We start from the raw sequence: 16,243 nt of genomic DNA on the forward strand, positions 1-16,243 counted from the left end.
ATCAGTATAACATTGGGAAACTCACCTTGAGTGAATTTACTGTACATTGTTGATTTTCTGGTGTCTAGATAGAGCAACTGCAATTGACTTGTGTTTTCATTTGTGGATTGAAGTGCATGAAAAATTAAATATATCTGTTAGGATACTTAGTGGTGCTTGGTTCTTACCATGAGTCCACATTTTTATTGCATTGCAAGATACAACCACAGTAATAAAGATGCATCTCCGGCTGATCAAAAGTGAGCTGAAATGCCCCAATTACAGCTTCCATGCAATTAACCACAAAACCATTCCTGCATGCTCTACAAAAGCAAATAATAACGTTGGCATTGACAGTTGTGGCTGTAGACAACCTCCTGATGTAGTTTTTTTTTTTGACGTTTACAGTCTCCTTCAATTTCGGATCAGCATTTTCAATTAAAGAGACTGTTGTAGTAATTAGAATAGCTTCGACTCCAAAACCATCCCCTTCTCTCTTCAATTGCCGTTGTTCTAAAGATACTGTAACAGCCTAAATGCAAGTTTAAGCCCTAAATATGTCTCACACTCTTATTAAGTGCATTTAAAACAATAAAATGTATCACCACTGAAGAATGGTAATGAAAGGTGAATCGGAGACACAGTCTATCCTTTAGCCTGGTCGTCAGGCTAGCGCTTGTGTGGCCGCTTCCATTTCCCTCTCAAGTGGCTCTGTGGCTCCGCTAGGTCGTGCTGGTTAGCTGTTTCTCCAGGCCGCGTCTACATAATCCACACTGCTTGCCTGTTGTAAGTCCCGTAACGATTTACCATCATATACTAACTTGTCTTCAATTTTTCCTTCGGATTGGCTGTCAAAGCTCATGCTTCCAACAGGGCACTGCCATATTACACTGAAATCAGGTCTTTATGTTGTACTGTACATGTATGCTGTACATTTGACCTGTACTATCACAAACGTATGAATGATTACTGACTTGAAATGTGTTTTCTGCGGAAAAAAAAAAAATCAGCAAATTTGCCGGGTCGCAAAGGCTGAATCACGAATATGCCAGGATCCACTGTGACCGCATTTAAAGTATCATGAGTGGTCAGCACCCAGCAACTTTATCTATCTCTACATGCATCTTAGTTTTGGTGCTTTTATTTTTAATAGTGGTAACATATTTATTGATCTTGCTGTGCTTTTTTTTTATAAATGCTGTTTTTTATTGTTGTTTGTTGTTATGTTGTTTTTGATGTATTTTATCTATTGATTGTGTGGACAGACTACCTCGTAATTTCCTTCAAGATGAAAAAAGTACTATCTAACCTAACCCTAAAAAAAAAAAAAAAAACAGCAAAAATGGAAAAATCAGCAATAATTTTACAAGAATAAAGTCAAAATATTCAGAGAAAGTTGCAATCCTAAAAATAAACATCAACAGCTGTAATTTCACGGGAATAAAGTCAAAATGTCAAGAGAAAAATGTTGAGAAAAACCTGCAATTTTACAAAACTTGTAATATTATGAGGACAAATAATGTCATTTCAGTCCCATAAAGTTGAACTATGAAAGAAAACATGCTTTTTTTATAGTCTCTAATATGATGAGAAACAAACAAAACAAAATCAAGGAAAACTGGGTTGGGGAAAAAGTTATAACATAATGGGAGTCAAAATATTATTGGAATGAAGGTATATATTACAAAAAGAACATTTGCAAGAAGAAAGTTTAAATATTTGGAGAGAAAAAAATGGGGGGGAAGCAAAGACCGAAGTTCATACTAATAATATCACAAAGCTGAGATGCAGATTTTTTGGAAATGTACAGGATATAACTTCTTAGCATAACTACATGTGTTGCTTTTACAAAATATCAAAGCGGCCCCTTGCACTGCGTGTATGTGGCCCTCGGTGGAAAAAGTTTGGGCACCCCTGACCTAACTTAACCTAACTTAACCTAACTTAACCTAAAATGTTGGTTGCGCTGTAGGTGTGAAACTCATACGCGCTACACTTGCCTTATTGTTGTTTAAAATGGACTCATTAGCGGCATTAATGCTGGCTGAGCAGTTTTCTCACTATTACAACATTGGTTCTGCTGCTGTGATGTGCGATAGGCCTATGGTTGTTCATAAATGACGTAACAGCCCCTGTCTTTTTTGCTTTTTGGGTAAATAATTGCCACAGTTATAATTCAAGCATTTAGGGTGATTATCTTTGTAAAAGCAGTCTTGGTTGTGGTTCTCCTTTGTCCATGTGTTCCCAATGTTGTCTCTGATTGGACTATACTGCATGGAAGTAAGACATTTTTTTTCCTGTCTCAGTTCATGTTCCGAGTCACATCATGCGTCAGTGTGCTTGTTGTGCACATGCGTGGTGTATTCTTGTACAGCGCGGAAATTCCAACCCTATCGTGGGTAGATCAACTGCAGCGAAGCTTCTGTATCTTATTTTGCCTTTGTGTCATCAAGCGCTTCGGGGTGTGTCCCTGCCTGCCATCAGTGGTAATAGCCTCTTCCTGTACGCTGTTTTTAGGTCCTGGTGATGTCATAGCACCGCACAGGAAATGTTGAGATCATGACTTTTCCCCCAAGAATAGTCAGATTGTGTGTTGCCTATAGGGATAATTTACTGTTTCCATGTTGAAACCACATGTTGTCACTGAGGCTGCATTCATGTCACAGGCTCAGATTTATTATCAGTCTGTTTTCAGTGCGCGAGCCTGTGCTACAAATCCCTTGAATGTCTCTCAAGTTACTAATATGGCTTTTGTTTTGCTTTGCAGCAAGAGAAGCCCAAGCTGATTGATCCTCTCGACTATGAGGCTGTCATCTCCGAACTGGGAGCTGAGCTCAAGGAAGACCCTCTTAGAGAGCTGCTTCTGTTTCCTGACAATGATTTCACAGTAAGTGTCTGTGCAGCTAATGCAGCCTAATCAGATCAACATATAGCTTTCAAAGAGCATGAGAGGGAAATCCCTTGTAGAACACACAGCAGCATCATTGCATAATGTGGGAATATGTCAAAATATGGGCCTGGGTGCTTCATTTGCACCCCAGCTGCATTTCAGAGGACTAAAAAGCGGTGAGGAATGAATGAATAGATGCTAACAATAACCCAATAGCCCATTTTGTGCACAGCTGCTGCCATGGTAACACGTTTCCTCTCCTTCCTCTCATCCCTGCAGGTATCCACAGTGCCCCAAGAGAGAAGGACTCTCAGGTCAGCTGTTCCTGAGGGTGCAGATCTCCAGGCTGAATGTCTGCTGGTCAGACAGGTCGATGCATTCTGATATGTGTGCTTGGATGGGCTTCCTCCAGAGCCGCCTTGGCCCAATGCATTTTGTGAAAGCCCATATTTATTCATGTTCTCCGCTCTCTTGCAGGCCTGCAAGTATTACAACTCGGATCTAAACGTGGTCCAGTTTAAGTATGACGACTATGCTGGAGACTACCGCCTGCTGCCAAGGTAGCGTTATGGTGTTATGGCACACCTGTCAACATTTGCATTCGGACATTTTCCTGAAAATGAAGGAAGATTCTGCTCTTCTGCCAGAATTTCCACCTGACTTTACCAGCTGCTGGATGTATTACGATAATGTTGCCCAAGTGTTGCCCAAAGTTAAAATACGGGAAAGTGTTAAAGCAGGAGGGAGCCGGGAAAGAACGGCACAATTCGGTAGTTTCCCACTGAAAATGGGACAGGTATGGATGACTGAGGACAAAGCCTGGTGGCACGGGTCGAAGGAAAACGGCAATCCCGGAGTGGAAGGTCATTAAGTCGTTGAAATAAGTCAAAGTGATTCTGAGATGGGACTGATCCAAAACAGTCCGGCAATTCCAACCACAGGAATGTTCACCCTCTATCCCATGGGTCGCCACTGTCAGTTCACATGACCTTTAAACCAACAGGAAGTGCACTTAAAGCAGGATAGAAAATCTTACAGGCCCCTTTGGTTTTTGGTTTTTTATCACACGAGTTAAAGGCCCATATGTAAAATAGTATCTAAAAAGAACAGCGTACTAAAAGCACTTTTAAACAGTGTAATTCCAGCATCAGGCTACATTTGAGACTTATTACAATATCCAACCTCCGACATAAGCAATATAGTCAGCAAAAAACTATTCTTAGTCAAAAATAAGTATAGTGGAGCTTCGGTTTTATCATTAATTTCTTCCAAAAGATCAGACAGAAACTGAATAAATGTTTCCAAGAAGGAATCATGTAAATCTAATTAATCCATTTCAGACATCCAAAAATTAACCAAAAAATACATTTCATAGAGAATAATTATAGTTTTACATGCAAAAAAAAGAGCAAAATGCATATCAGTTAATGAGTGAAACGGATAAATGAACATTTAACATCACTTACACCTTTAATGAAGGCTAGCAAACACAGAGATGTGCGTAGGGAGGGATGGAGGAGGTTTCTTTCTAGTCTGTTACAAACTTAACTTTAAAGAGTGGAAGGTTAGCGTTGTACTTTATTGTAAACTTCAGCAGCAGGTACAACCATCATGACACACATTTGCTCGACAGACTCTTATGTGTCTCCGTTAAACCATTACCCCTGCAACTTGTGTGAACTAAGGAGCCTTTCCATTACAGTCGTAATATAACAGGCGCTATCTTCATACTCTGCTACGAGTTCTTTCTTGAAATAAAGCACAGACTCATATGAACGCCTCATCAGCGCCCGGCGCAGTGCTTGAAAGAAGGCAGGAAGGAGACAGATACAGAGTTGTTCATCGTTCGGTGTGCCTTCTACGAACAAATAAACCACACTCACACACACAGTAAAGGTGATTAAAGGATTCCCTGGCCGGAATCTGTCTATAGCGTCCCAACTGTACAAGAACCACCATCCGTTTGTCACAGAGACTGAGTCACCAATGCGTGGATGCTTTGTTTGGGCACCAAAACCAAGACGGTTCACGAAAACCGAGACATATTTATGGCAATAATTTCTGGTGAAAACCGGGGTGTACGAAAATCAAGGTTCCACTGTGTTTTTTACCATCATTCTAGGTATTTAATCTTACTTAAATGTGACTTTCTGCAGTGTACATCATCATTATGTTTTGGGCAGTCCTTCCAAACAGTCAGCATTCAGTGACCCGTGTGGACCAAAGACCAAAATGCACAGAAAAATCTTCCTGTTTATGCGAGTTCAAGCCAACTTGCATCCTTTGAGAGCAAAGTGAAGTGATGCATAAACAATGTCATACTCAAAATATGCAGCTCCTGTGTGCATTTGGCGGTTTCCGCTAAGATTTGACTGCATCTGCCAGTACGGACATTCCTACGTCAGCCCGCCGTGGCCGCAAATCCTCCGACTGCGGCGATTATTTTAGACAGCTTTTACCACCACGTGACCTTTTGTAAAGATGTCTTTCCGACACTGGCGCAGCCATCCTCGTGACAAAGCAAACCGACAGCTTATCTATTGTTGACTCTGTGAAGCCAGCTAGTCTGCTCAAGAGAGGATTAATTGAGTTAAGTCTTTGCATACTTCATCACCAGAGTTCCACATCAATATTGTCTCCTGCTTTTGTCCTGTATAGGAAATTATACAAAGCGGAGAAGCTGCCTTCCCATTCATTTGAGATCGACTATGAGGACATGGACAAAGATGAGGTCGGTAATGGCTTCTCTCTTCTGACAAATGCCTTTTAGAGTGAATGCATTACATGCTGGAAACGCCCTGGCCTTATGACGCTCAAATCAGTTTATTTTGAAGCCTTCACGCTGTTACAACACACTCAAGTGAGCTCATCAGTGTTGGTGCACAGCGTTTGACAAATGGCCGACTTCCATTCTATTGATCTACTGACTGAGAGGTTGTACTTTACTTGTCTTTTTACAGGATACCACCTCCCTGTCCTCCTCCAAAGGAGGTGGTGGAGGAGGAGGAGGAGGCGGGGGAGGAGGTGGAGGAGGAGTTGGAGTGTTTCGGTCGGGCTGGCTATACAAGGGCAACTTTAACAGCACTGTCAACAACAGTATCACTGTGCGGGTGAGGACCAGTTATCTTTTTTTTTCTTTCAGTGCACTAGAATAGCTCTCAAGAGAGCACAGACCTCTCCTAAGGTTGAACTAAGGATGAAAAATACTAATTTCGTTTGTTTGCCCAACCAATTGTGGAATTTCTGCAATCAGAAGTGTGCGCTCTGACAAAAAACGAAGCAATAGATGATAATAGACAAACACGCTTCTGCAAAGGACAGAAATCTGTGTTCTAATAAAAAAAAAGTTAAAAAAAAGTTAAGTTAAAACAAAACATAAGTCAACATAAGATAGAATCCTAACTCAGGAACATAAATTTAGGGTTGGGCATCATTTACATCAGGGGTATTCAACTCAAATGCAAACAGGTTCAGACATAGAAAATGTCCTCAAGCTAAGGTTTGGTCCCGACGACGGTGGCCAAGGCGAAGAAGGCGGGAGTAGCAAGCAGGGAGACAGGGGGATGGACATATCGCTCTTCTTTCCTCGTAACTTTCACTTGTCCCGCTCTCCTCTTTATCCGTATTTATCGCTCGTTTCTATCTTCTTTCCTTGCATGTCTCACTCGTTCTTCCGTGTCACACCTCTCTCCTCTTTCATCTGCTGTATTTAGAGCCAATGCACAGATTTCATTGGCTGAGTAGCATCATGTGGAATGGCTTAACTCACATGCAATTGGCCAGTGGGTTTTCCACGCTTCTCAACCGATATCGTCTAAAGTCTACCATAAAATATCTACAAAAGATGCGCAGGTCAAAATAGATTTACAGTGTCTCTGCAGGTTTCAATTTAGTTTTCAGTTTTTTTAAGACCGTAAAGAATACAATTTAAGACCCATTTCACAGCCATACTGGCAAAAGGTAAAAGAATACAAAATGTTTAACCTAACTAAAAACATCAGAAGCCTCTTTATTGTGAACTCATATTAGTTCCGTTTTGTAGTTAGGTTATAGAGTCCTCCAAAAATTAAAACATTTAAACTTTTTATTATTTTATGAGATTTTAAGAGAATTTTAGACATTTAAAGCCTTCAATTATAATGATAGGATTTTAGACTTTTTAAGACATTTTAAGACCCCGTGGATACCCTGTAGAAATACTGCCAAAACTTCAAATACTTCAATAATTTATTGACTCTTGGTCCGTATTGGACGGCATCTTTGTCTGGACTCGGACGTCGGCCTACCAGTTGGTGTTCCCTAGTTTACGTGTTATTCAATACCGGTGCCAAGTAGGTACTGTTGAAACGGTGCCGATGCTTAAACAGTGCCTTGTAACAGTGTTACAAAAAGGGAAAATGTACACATTGTGTCCAAAAAAACAATACCCTTTTATTTTTATGGAATTTTATGACACGCGAGTTGAACAGAATAGTCATTTAAATACCTCAATCATGTAAATAAAATGCTAACTATGTAACACATTCACCAATATCAAATAAAATCCACAACAAATCATAATTATCACAGAAAAACCAGCAGCAATGCAGCGCACGTGTAACCCAACGACGTTCAGAATTCCGCAGTTCATGAATGCACCCCGCTCGCCGTGATAGTGTTTGGTGGATAATGAGGAAGTGCTGTGGTGCTGACGCCGAGCGCTACGGCGAAATGTGTGTGCAGCGCTAGGACTGAGCACTGCTGTTGGCGTGCTAAGGTCAGCAATAAAGTTTAAACAGGGAGTCAGACTCTGTGTGCGTCCACCAGGATGCTGCTACATGCAGGTGGCTGAGTCTGCATGCATTTAGCACCCAAATGACGCACCGATAGCTACTTAGTTTTTACGAAAGATGTCTGTAGGTTAGCTTGAAGGCTATTTTTAGGTTCATGAGAGTGAGGTAAGATGTTAGATGCATTCTCAGATTGCGGGTGATCGTTCCATCTTTACTCAAACAGCAAAAAGAAAAAAATAAGATGTGTGGTTTTTGCATAATCCCATAACAATAATGAACAGACATGCATTTTTGTTCCACCCCAAATAAGCTGTTGTTATTTGCAGCACACTGCTATTTAGGTACCTCCCATGACTGTGGTCCTGCAGACATGTAATGTATTCCAACATCATGCCTTGATGTCATTGCACAGTCATTCAAGAGGAGATACTTCCAGCTGACGCAGTTGACGGACAACTCCTACATCATGAACTTCTACAAGGACGAGAAGATCTCCAAGGAACCCAAAGGTTGCATCTTCCTTGACTCATGTACCGGTGTGGTGCAGGTATGCTATAAATCATCACAAGGTGCGCCATTTTTGTTCAGTTTTTATGAACATACAGTGACGTGATGTCTTCAAGAATAATCGTCTGAGGAAGCATGCCTTTGAGCTGAAGATGAACGAGGTCACATACTTCGTGCTGGCCGCGGAGACTGAGCAGGACATGGAGGAGTGGATCAGCACCTTGACACGCATCTTGCAGATCACGCCTCACGACGGGCCCGCTCCGGACCGCAAGAGTCTGGACCTGTCTGACCATCGCCAGGGTGAGAAATAGTTGGAGCAAGCTATGGATGGATGAATGAATATTATACATGTATTATGAAATATTGTGTGAGGCTAGTCTGGAAGGATAAGCTCCTCTTCCCCTCCCAGATCTCCCTGTAACAGCACAAGGAATCCATGACCCTGCTAGCATTCATTAGCGTTAAATAATCGTTATCCTTAATCCTTTATCCAGCCAAGCGATAGAGACCAAGAGTGCAGCTAATATTGGTGGGCATTTCTCCTCTCTCTTTTTATGAGCTTTTTATGATGTTCATTTTCTCTTCCATGGTGATGGTTTTTCTTTTCTTTGGCGCACTGCCGCCTGGGAGACATAATGAAGAGTATAAAGTTAATAAATTAGCAACGTCATCCTGTCCCGTGTTTACCGACCAAAATTACGTTTTTAATGAATTTACGGGAGCGCGTTCGTAACCACAGAACGTCGTAACAAGGAACCATGGACCACCTGTACTAGCTTAATGTACACTGACAATGCATTACTGCTGAATTTTGACCTTTGGGACAGCCCATCAAGATACTAAATGATGTTTGCTCTTCCTCCAGATGTGTTCGACCTGTCATTGACCGACTGCTGTTTGCAGGAGAACGAAGATGCGACGGAAAACGGCATTAACCCTGAGCTAGCTAAGGTTGGCTGCTTTTGTCTCTGTCATAATCTAAAGATGTTCGTATTGAAATGTATTTATTTAGAAAACAAAGTACAAGAATTCGGTTTTAATGTTGTAAAAAAAGTTCTAATAAATTGTCTCATTTTTATAATAATACAATAATAATATTCATATTTTTTCTCTATATTTGTATATATTTTGTTTGACTATACTTTCATCTAATTGCTGCTGTTTTTCGATAATATTGCTATTTTTCTTTCTTGAAATGACTACATTATTTTTGCAAAATGAAAACGGTATTCTCAGGAAGTGCCAACTTTTTTCTTTTAATGTTGCTACGTTTTTCTCATAATATTATAACTTTTATCATGTAAAAGTAGGACAGTGTTTTCATGAAATTATTTTTTTAATCCTAATATTGCTCTTTTTTGTCTTATTCCTGTAAAATTAGGACTGTTTTCTTTTTCTTGTAATTTTGATCAAAAATTATTTATTTATTCTAATTTTAAGAATAAAAAATTGTTCTTGCAAAATGTTATGATTTATTTTTTGTGAATGTGACCCTACTACAGTGGTGCCTTGGTTAACGTCATTAATCCGTTCCAGAAGGTCCGACTGAAACCAAAACAGACAGCAAATTTTCACATAGAAAATAATGTAAATCCAATTAATCCGTTCCGCACACCCAAAATTGTGTACACAAAACACATTTTATAGACAATAATTATAGTTTTACATGCAGAAAATGAGGCAAAACTATTTACAAATGACGAATGAATGGACAACTGGACATAGAACATCCCTTTTACCTAGTTTTGCTAGAAAAAAAACCCTACAAACCCTTCTCGAACCAATAAACATGTACCTTGCCGTTTAATATAGAAAATGGAAAAAAACAAAACATTGGCGGCAGTGACGCCACGGAAGCGCATCAGCGAGCTGGCGATGTGTGCTATGTTTGACTCGGGATACCGCGAACATGCTACAGTAAGTTTGAATGCTTATTTGTTGCTGTTGGAACCAAAAACCTCCATGCACCGCTGAGTTGACAAACTGTTACGCGGGAACCGGAGTAGTATGCACCGCAGCCAATGACAGAGCCACTCCCGTTACATTTGCATACCTCTGAAATGAGGACGGTCTTTTCTTTAACCCGGAAATTCTCAGGTCTTGCACTCTTGTCTCAGTACGGTCCATTGCCTTTCTCTTTTGTGCGGCCCATGTGTGTGTTACGTCGCGTATCTCTCTACAACTCTGTTAGAAACGAACTAAAACGGCGACCGCAGCAGCAGATGCATTGCTTGAGCATGCGCAACTATTGAGAGATTTCGTCTTGGCTGCATGATTCAAGATGGCGTTATTTTGGATGCAAACCAAGCAGGCGAATGCAAGCCAAAACTAAATTTTAGCACAAATTTGGGTTGTTAACCGGGGCGGACGTTAACCAAGGTACCACTGTACTACTATTTCTTAGATTTACAACACTGGCTGTCTAGTTATGTTTTAAGCATAGTTAAAGCACATTTTAAAAGATGTGATTGTTAAATTCCAGTCAAAAAAATAGTATATTGAGTATAATGAATATATGCAACGAACAGTGTCATTCGGTAACCTACTATTAAAAATAAGAAATTAGGTAAAATGACTATTACAAAACAAAAATCCAAAAAGAATTGCGCAAATGTGTTTTACTTCCTTTGAGGGGATGCGACTGAATAGCATAATTAGTATTGTGGTTTAAGGTAATTATACTCCTTAGAAAGCCTTTTAATCTAACCTCATGGTGCAGATATAGACGCAAGTGTCTATTCAGAGCGTGCAGCAGCAATGCGGTTTATGGTTTTTCAAGGATATAATTATCTAGAAGAGTGTATTTCTCTTTTGGTTCATTGTGTCTTCTTCTCTTCTGCAGTATATCTCAGAGACAGATGAGGGAATTCGATGTGCTCGGAGAGAAGAGCGATTGAATCTTTTCTCACTTGACCCCGACACTCCTGTATGTATGAATGGCACCACGCATATGTTTGAATTCATACCTACTGTAAACTATATCTACTGCAGCGGCTGGCGAACAATGTGGCATTTGTCAATCACAGGTGCTGAGGAGCCCACGAGTGGAACACCCATCAAGTGAAAACACCACAGCGCGTCCTTTTGAGGAGAAACTGGGTAGAAGGTTCATGGTGACCTGCCGATCGCTGAACTTCATGCTGCAGGGCTGCATCAGTGAGAGTGAAACAGGACCGGTCACTAACGTAAGGAAGCGTTATTCTTCAGCTTGCTGATGTTGACTGCAAGTTGGAAAATGTGTGTTTTGTAGATTATGTCTCTGTTGGAACAATGCTTCTTGCCATCAACGTTTATCCCATTGGAAAGCCTGTTTATTTCTCTTTTTAAGTGCATGCCCCATTTTGTAAGGAATATGCATTTGGGGGATGAGCAGCCGATTGTTCCCTGCCAATGCCAAACGGCTTATCCTGCTGTTGCTATGGACTCTTGTTTGGTGTTCTTTGCTGGATTGGATTGGTCAGCAGCCTGGTCACACGGTGCTGTGGGGTGGCATTCCACTCCTCAACCAGGTCTCATTTTATACTATCTTTCATCAATACTAAATCTCAAAAGTCCCACAATATTGTATTGGAAGTCTATTAGCCAAAATCTAGCTTTGATGCTGGAATTTTTGTCACTTAATTGTTGCAGCTCTATACCATACACGTTCCTGCACTTAATAACTTAATAAAGGCCTTATATCACATTCAACTACTGAACATTTCCGAGTGGGACAGAAGGACACAAACGTTAGCAACACTAGCTTAGCTATGTCAGCCACAGTGCTCATTACACATTACCCTCACATTTTTACAGCACCGTCATGTTACGTTAGTGTAATGGATGCCAGCTAGCTTAGCAGGCACCCGAAGCTCTAAACAAAAACCAAAAAGCAGGATAAGCAGTTTTGCAAAGGCACTTAATTCATCCTTCATTTGTAAAGAATGACTCATTTTTATCCCCTATCTTCCACCAGATTGAGCCTTTCTTCGTGTCGTTAGCACTGTTGGATATAAGAGATGGGAGGAAAGTATCTGCTGACTTCCATGTGGACCTCAACCACGAGGCAGTTCGTCAGATGCTGGGGGGTGTCAGCAACGGGTCATGCAGTGCGGGCACTGGCTCAGGAGCTCAGGAGAACGGCCTGTGCTCTCCTGCGGAAAAGAGTTCAGGAGATAGTCATCCTAGCGTGGAGTTGGAGCACTGGTTATGCTTTCCTAAACAGGTACCACCAAACTGTACCACCAAACTCCAAAAGTAGGTGTTGAGAATTTAATAATATGTTCTTGGCATGCAATTCATGCAGGCGATATTCTCATTGACCAACCCTCACGTGGACATCGTGATGGTGGCCAGAGTAGAGAAAGTGCTGATGGGAAATATTGCTTGTGGGACAGAGCCATACATCAAGAACACAGACTCCAGCAAGGTCAGAAAGAACTTAAGAACTTGAGCAATTTTGCTGCATGCTTGGAACGGGAAATAGTAGTGCCATCTAGTGGACAAATATAAAAAGGCAGTAGTGCAAATTGAAATCTTAACATAAAGCAGATCCTCCAGGATCCTCGTGTTGCAATCACGCCAATTCACACCAATTCAACCAATCGACGACCTCGCAACTTCGTCCAAATCAAAAGCCATGTACATCTACTGTCTAACCGAATCATACTTTTGTTTGTTTTGTTTGGTAGTCAGCAACAGTAGGTGTTTAAGCTCGAAATTACTCACCACCAACAGGGGCTGGCTTTTTTCTGTTATAGCTAATGACTTTTTGCCGTCACGTGGGAGTTTCTCACACTATTGCAAATGTTTCGGACAGCGTTGGTGGATTGAAGGAGCCTAGAGGTTTGTTTCTTTGCCTTTGCGGCCTTGCAGAAATCTTATGCTGTTTTTTGTGATGCTGCTTCAAATGCACTATGAGGTTGTATTAAACTTCCCCTATTCCGTGCCACCACGGGAAACTTGTGCATGACAAGTTTTGCACTCAGCTGCAACGTCTTTTTCAGACTTTAACTAAAAATACTGCCACACGGCCGACATAACTACTACTCCTTGCTAGTTTGTTAGCATATGCTGCTGTTGTGATCAATCATCCTTCTGCTTCCTTATACAGACTGTCCAAAAGATTCTAAAATCCAACAAACAGTTCTGTGGTAAGCTGGGAAAATACCGAATGCCCTTTGCTTGGTCTGTCAGGTCAGTGTCAGTCAACAGAACATGATCATTTCTGTTTCATCCTGACATAACCTTTATTATCTCTTTATGTTAAAAGGTCCCTTTTTAAGGACAACCACGGGGCACTGGACCGAGAGTCTCGGTTCTCGCCTCTCTTCAAACAGGAGAGCAACAAGATTTCCACAGAAGACCTGATTAAGCTCGTGTCAGAGTACAGAAGGTAAAGAAGCTCAGTTTGACTTCTTCAAGGCAACATTCTTACAACATTTTTACCAAACCAGGGCTGAGAAGACAAGCAAGCTTCAGACCATCCCTGGGACGCTGGATGTCACAGTGGACTATGTTCCACTGGAGCTTCCAAGTATGACCATTTAGACACATCTTCCTCTCCAGTGCTGCCTTTCTCTCTCTGAACATCTTGTATTTATATTTTCAGACTGTGTTACATCCTCCTACATACCTGTGAAGCCCTTTGAGGATCTGAGCAAACACCAACCCACAGTGGAGGTGGAGGAGTTTGTCCAAGACACCACCAAGTTCACTCAGCCGTACCGTGTCTATAGAAACCACATCTATGTCTACCCCAAACATCTCAAATACGACAGCCAGAAGAGCTTTGCCAAGGTAAAGCAGTGTGGGGAGATGAGACCATTCACTATGGCGTCATTCAGGGTTTATTTCCGTGTAACATCTCTTCCATGACCACAGGTTACGGTCGTTGAGACAGTTTTCCTCAAACAGCTGACTAATAAAAACAAAATATTCTATTGACCAGAATATAAGACGGTATTTTTTCCTATAGGGCTGCACGGTGACCGAGTGATTAGCATGTTGGCCACACAGTTAGTAGATCGGGAAGATCTGGGTTCGAATCTCCGCTTGGGCATCTCTGTGTGGAGTTTGCATGCTCTCCCAGTTCGTGCGTGGGTTTTCTCCGGGTACTCCGGTTTCCTCCCACATTCCAAAAACATGCATGTTAGGTTCATCGGCGACTCTAAATTGTCCATAGGCATGAATGTGAGTGTGAACGGTTGTTCGTCTGTATGTGCCCTGTGATTGGCTGGTGACCAGTGTGTACCCCGCCTCTCGCTCAAGGTCAGCTGGGATAGGCTCCAGCATAACCCCAGCATACCTTTCCCAACACTACGAGCCTGGAGTTTGTTTTGCAAAAGATTCAACGTAGCAAAGCGTAAAAGCCAACAGTTTGTTACTCGTAATAATGTACGGTCACCAAGAAAGCGTACAAGAACTGTGAACTCTTTAAAACCGAAACATATGAAAATTGCCGTGTTGGAAAACCGATGTTTGTCTGTATTATACTTCAAGAGGGTCCTTGCACCTCCATGCTTGGGTTCTATTAAGTCAAAGATTGAAATGGTAATGATAACAATTGATCTAGAAAAAGAATTTATAATCCAATCTAGCACTCATCATAATTGTTTTTAAGACTTTGAGACACCCTGGTTCAAGGAATGGCACCCCTATTGTTTAGTGTTAAACACCAAAACTGCAGTCATTGCCTTTTGGAAATTTCATACCTATTTACTTAGTGACATGTGGCTACATTTCCTCTGCCATTATTTATATATGATGCGTTATCGTGGTCTTTTTGTCCACAGGCTCGTAATCTAGCAGTCTACGTGGAGTTCCGCAGCTCAGATGAAGAACTTGCCAAACCTTTAAAGGTAACATGCTCGCCAGAACACAAGCATGGCTTTCATTATGCCATGAAAGGACACCCAAACATTTCATTTGTCTTGTCCAGTGCATTTACGGCAAGCCAGGAGGTCCAGTCTTCACCTCAGCGGCCTGTTCCACCGTCCTGCATCACTCTCAGAACCCCGACTTCTACGATGAGGTGGGCTCAACAAAATCATCACATCCAAATTCCAATTGGTGCTTGCAACAAGAACACATAAGATAAGTTGTTTCTTCCGTGCCAAAAGGTGAAGATCGAGCTCCCGACACAACTTCACGAAAAGCACCATCTGCTCTTCTCGTTTTACCACGTCACTTGTGATATCAATGCGAAGACCAACGCTAAGAGGAAAGAAGCCCTGGAGACCCCTGGTGAGCATCACTGGTGTGTGTGCTGGTGCAGGATTTTATTTTTTGTAACATTGAATATCCTGTGTTGTGTTGGTGGATTTATAGTGGGCTACTCTTGGCTGCCTCTCCTCAAAGAGGGTCGTCTGTCATCTCAGGAGTTCAACATCTCTGTCTCCAGTAACCTGCCACCTGGTTACCTGGCAACAAAAGAGGCCAGCAACACCAAGGTGAGAGGGAATTGAAGGTATATTTTGACTGTGACACATGTGCTTGCCAGTCCTCTAAAGTTGTGTACCAAATTTTGTGGTAATTTGACGAACGAAGTTACAGTGGATGTTTTTTCTCGAGCACTATGTGAGCTATGTGAAGAATTTCAAGTGAATCTGACTTGTTATGGGGGATTACTAATAACAGTGACACCAAAAATAATAGCACGGGCAACACAGTAAGGGTGCGTGTTTTGACAAATTTTCACCCTTTTGTGTGCAGCAGTTCTGGAGTAGAAGCGATTTAAGAACGAATGAGGCCCGTTATTCACATGATGTGTGTGCTTTACAGAATGGAGCTGATGTGAAGTGGGTGGATGGGGCCAAGGCCATCTTCAAAGTGTCCACCAATGTGGTGTCAACTGTATACACTCAGGTAACATCAAGGTGACCCTTATTAGCAGTCATGAGCGTGGTTAGGCTGATGTTTTTTTACCTCTTACAGCCACGTACTGTATGTTTTGCAAATGCAGCCCATACTTCCTTAATAACTTGGACGTGTTTCTCCTGGATTCCTCTCCTCCCGCCAGGACCCCCACCTGAACCGATTTTTCCAGCAGTGCCAGAAAAGAGAGCTGGACCTCTCGCTACCTCCTACCTCCAACTTCCTCAACTGCCTGAAG

The 16,243-nt window shown here is 41.7% G+C and overlaps 1 protein-coding gene across 7 annotated transcripts in view; it reads left to right on the forward strand.

Annotated features, from left to right (window-relative positions):
- The window catches only part of dock10 (dedicator of cytokinesis 10), an 83,926-nt gene that overhangs the window by 35,561 nt on the left and 32,122 nt on the right, over positions 1–16,243 (forward strand). For all 7 annotated transcript variants that reach the window (XM_054793214.1, XM_054793218.1, XM_054793213.1 and 4 more), the window contains exons 2-23: positions 2,747–2,866; positions 3,149–3,238; positions 3,347–3,429; positions 5,528–5,600; positions 5,830–5,979; positions 8,054–8,188; positions 8,265–8,451; positions 9,017–9,102; positions 10,994–11,077; positions 11,178–11,336; positions 12,107–12,355; positions 12,437–12,559; positions 13,244–13,326; positions 13,403–13,525; positions 13,587–13,666; positions 13,742–13,929; positions 14,925–14,990; positions 15,071–15,163; positions 15,252–15,375; positions 15,460–15,581; positions 15,913–15,996; positions 16,151–16,243. In XM_054793214.1, coding sequence (XP_054649189.1) covers positions 2,747–2,866; positions 3,149–3,238; positions 3,347–3,429; positions 5,528–5,600; positions 5,830–5,979; positions 8,054–8,188; positions 8,265–8,451; positions 9,017–9,102; positions 10,994–11,077; positions 11,178–11,336; positions 12,107–12,355; positions 12,437–12,559; positions 13,244–13,326; positions 13,403–13,525; positions 13,587–13,666; positions 13,742–13,929; positions 14,925–14,990; positions 15,071–15,163; positions 15,252–15,375; positions 15,460–15,581; positions 15,913–15,996; positions 16,151–16,243 — 2,595 coding nt within the window. The remainder of the gene's footprint in view (positions 1–2,746; positions 2,867–3,148; positions 3,239–3,346; positions 3,430–5,527; positions 5,601–5,829; positions 5,980–8,053; positions 8,189–8,264; positions 8,452–9,016; positions 9,103–10,993; positions 11,078–11,177; positions 11,337–12,106; positions 12,356–12,436; positions 12,560–13,243; positions 13,327–13,402; positions 13,526–13,586; positions 13,667–13,741; positions 13,930–14,924; positions 14,991–15,070; positions 15,164–15,251; positions 15,376–15,459; positions 15,582–15,912; positions 15,997–16,150) is intronic.

The sequence above is a fragment of the Dunckerocampus dactyliophorus genome, chromosome 12 (genome assembly GCF_027744805.1).
Source record: "Dunckerocampus dactyliophorus isolate RoL2022-P2 chromosome 12, RoL_Ddac_1.1, whole genome shotgun sequence".
Classification (NCBI taxonomy): domain Eukaryota; kingdom Metazoa; phylum Chordata; class Actinopteri; order Syngnathiformes; family Syngnathidae; genus Dunckerocampus; species Dunckerocampus dactyliophorus.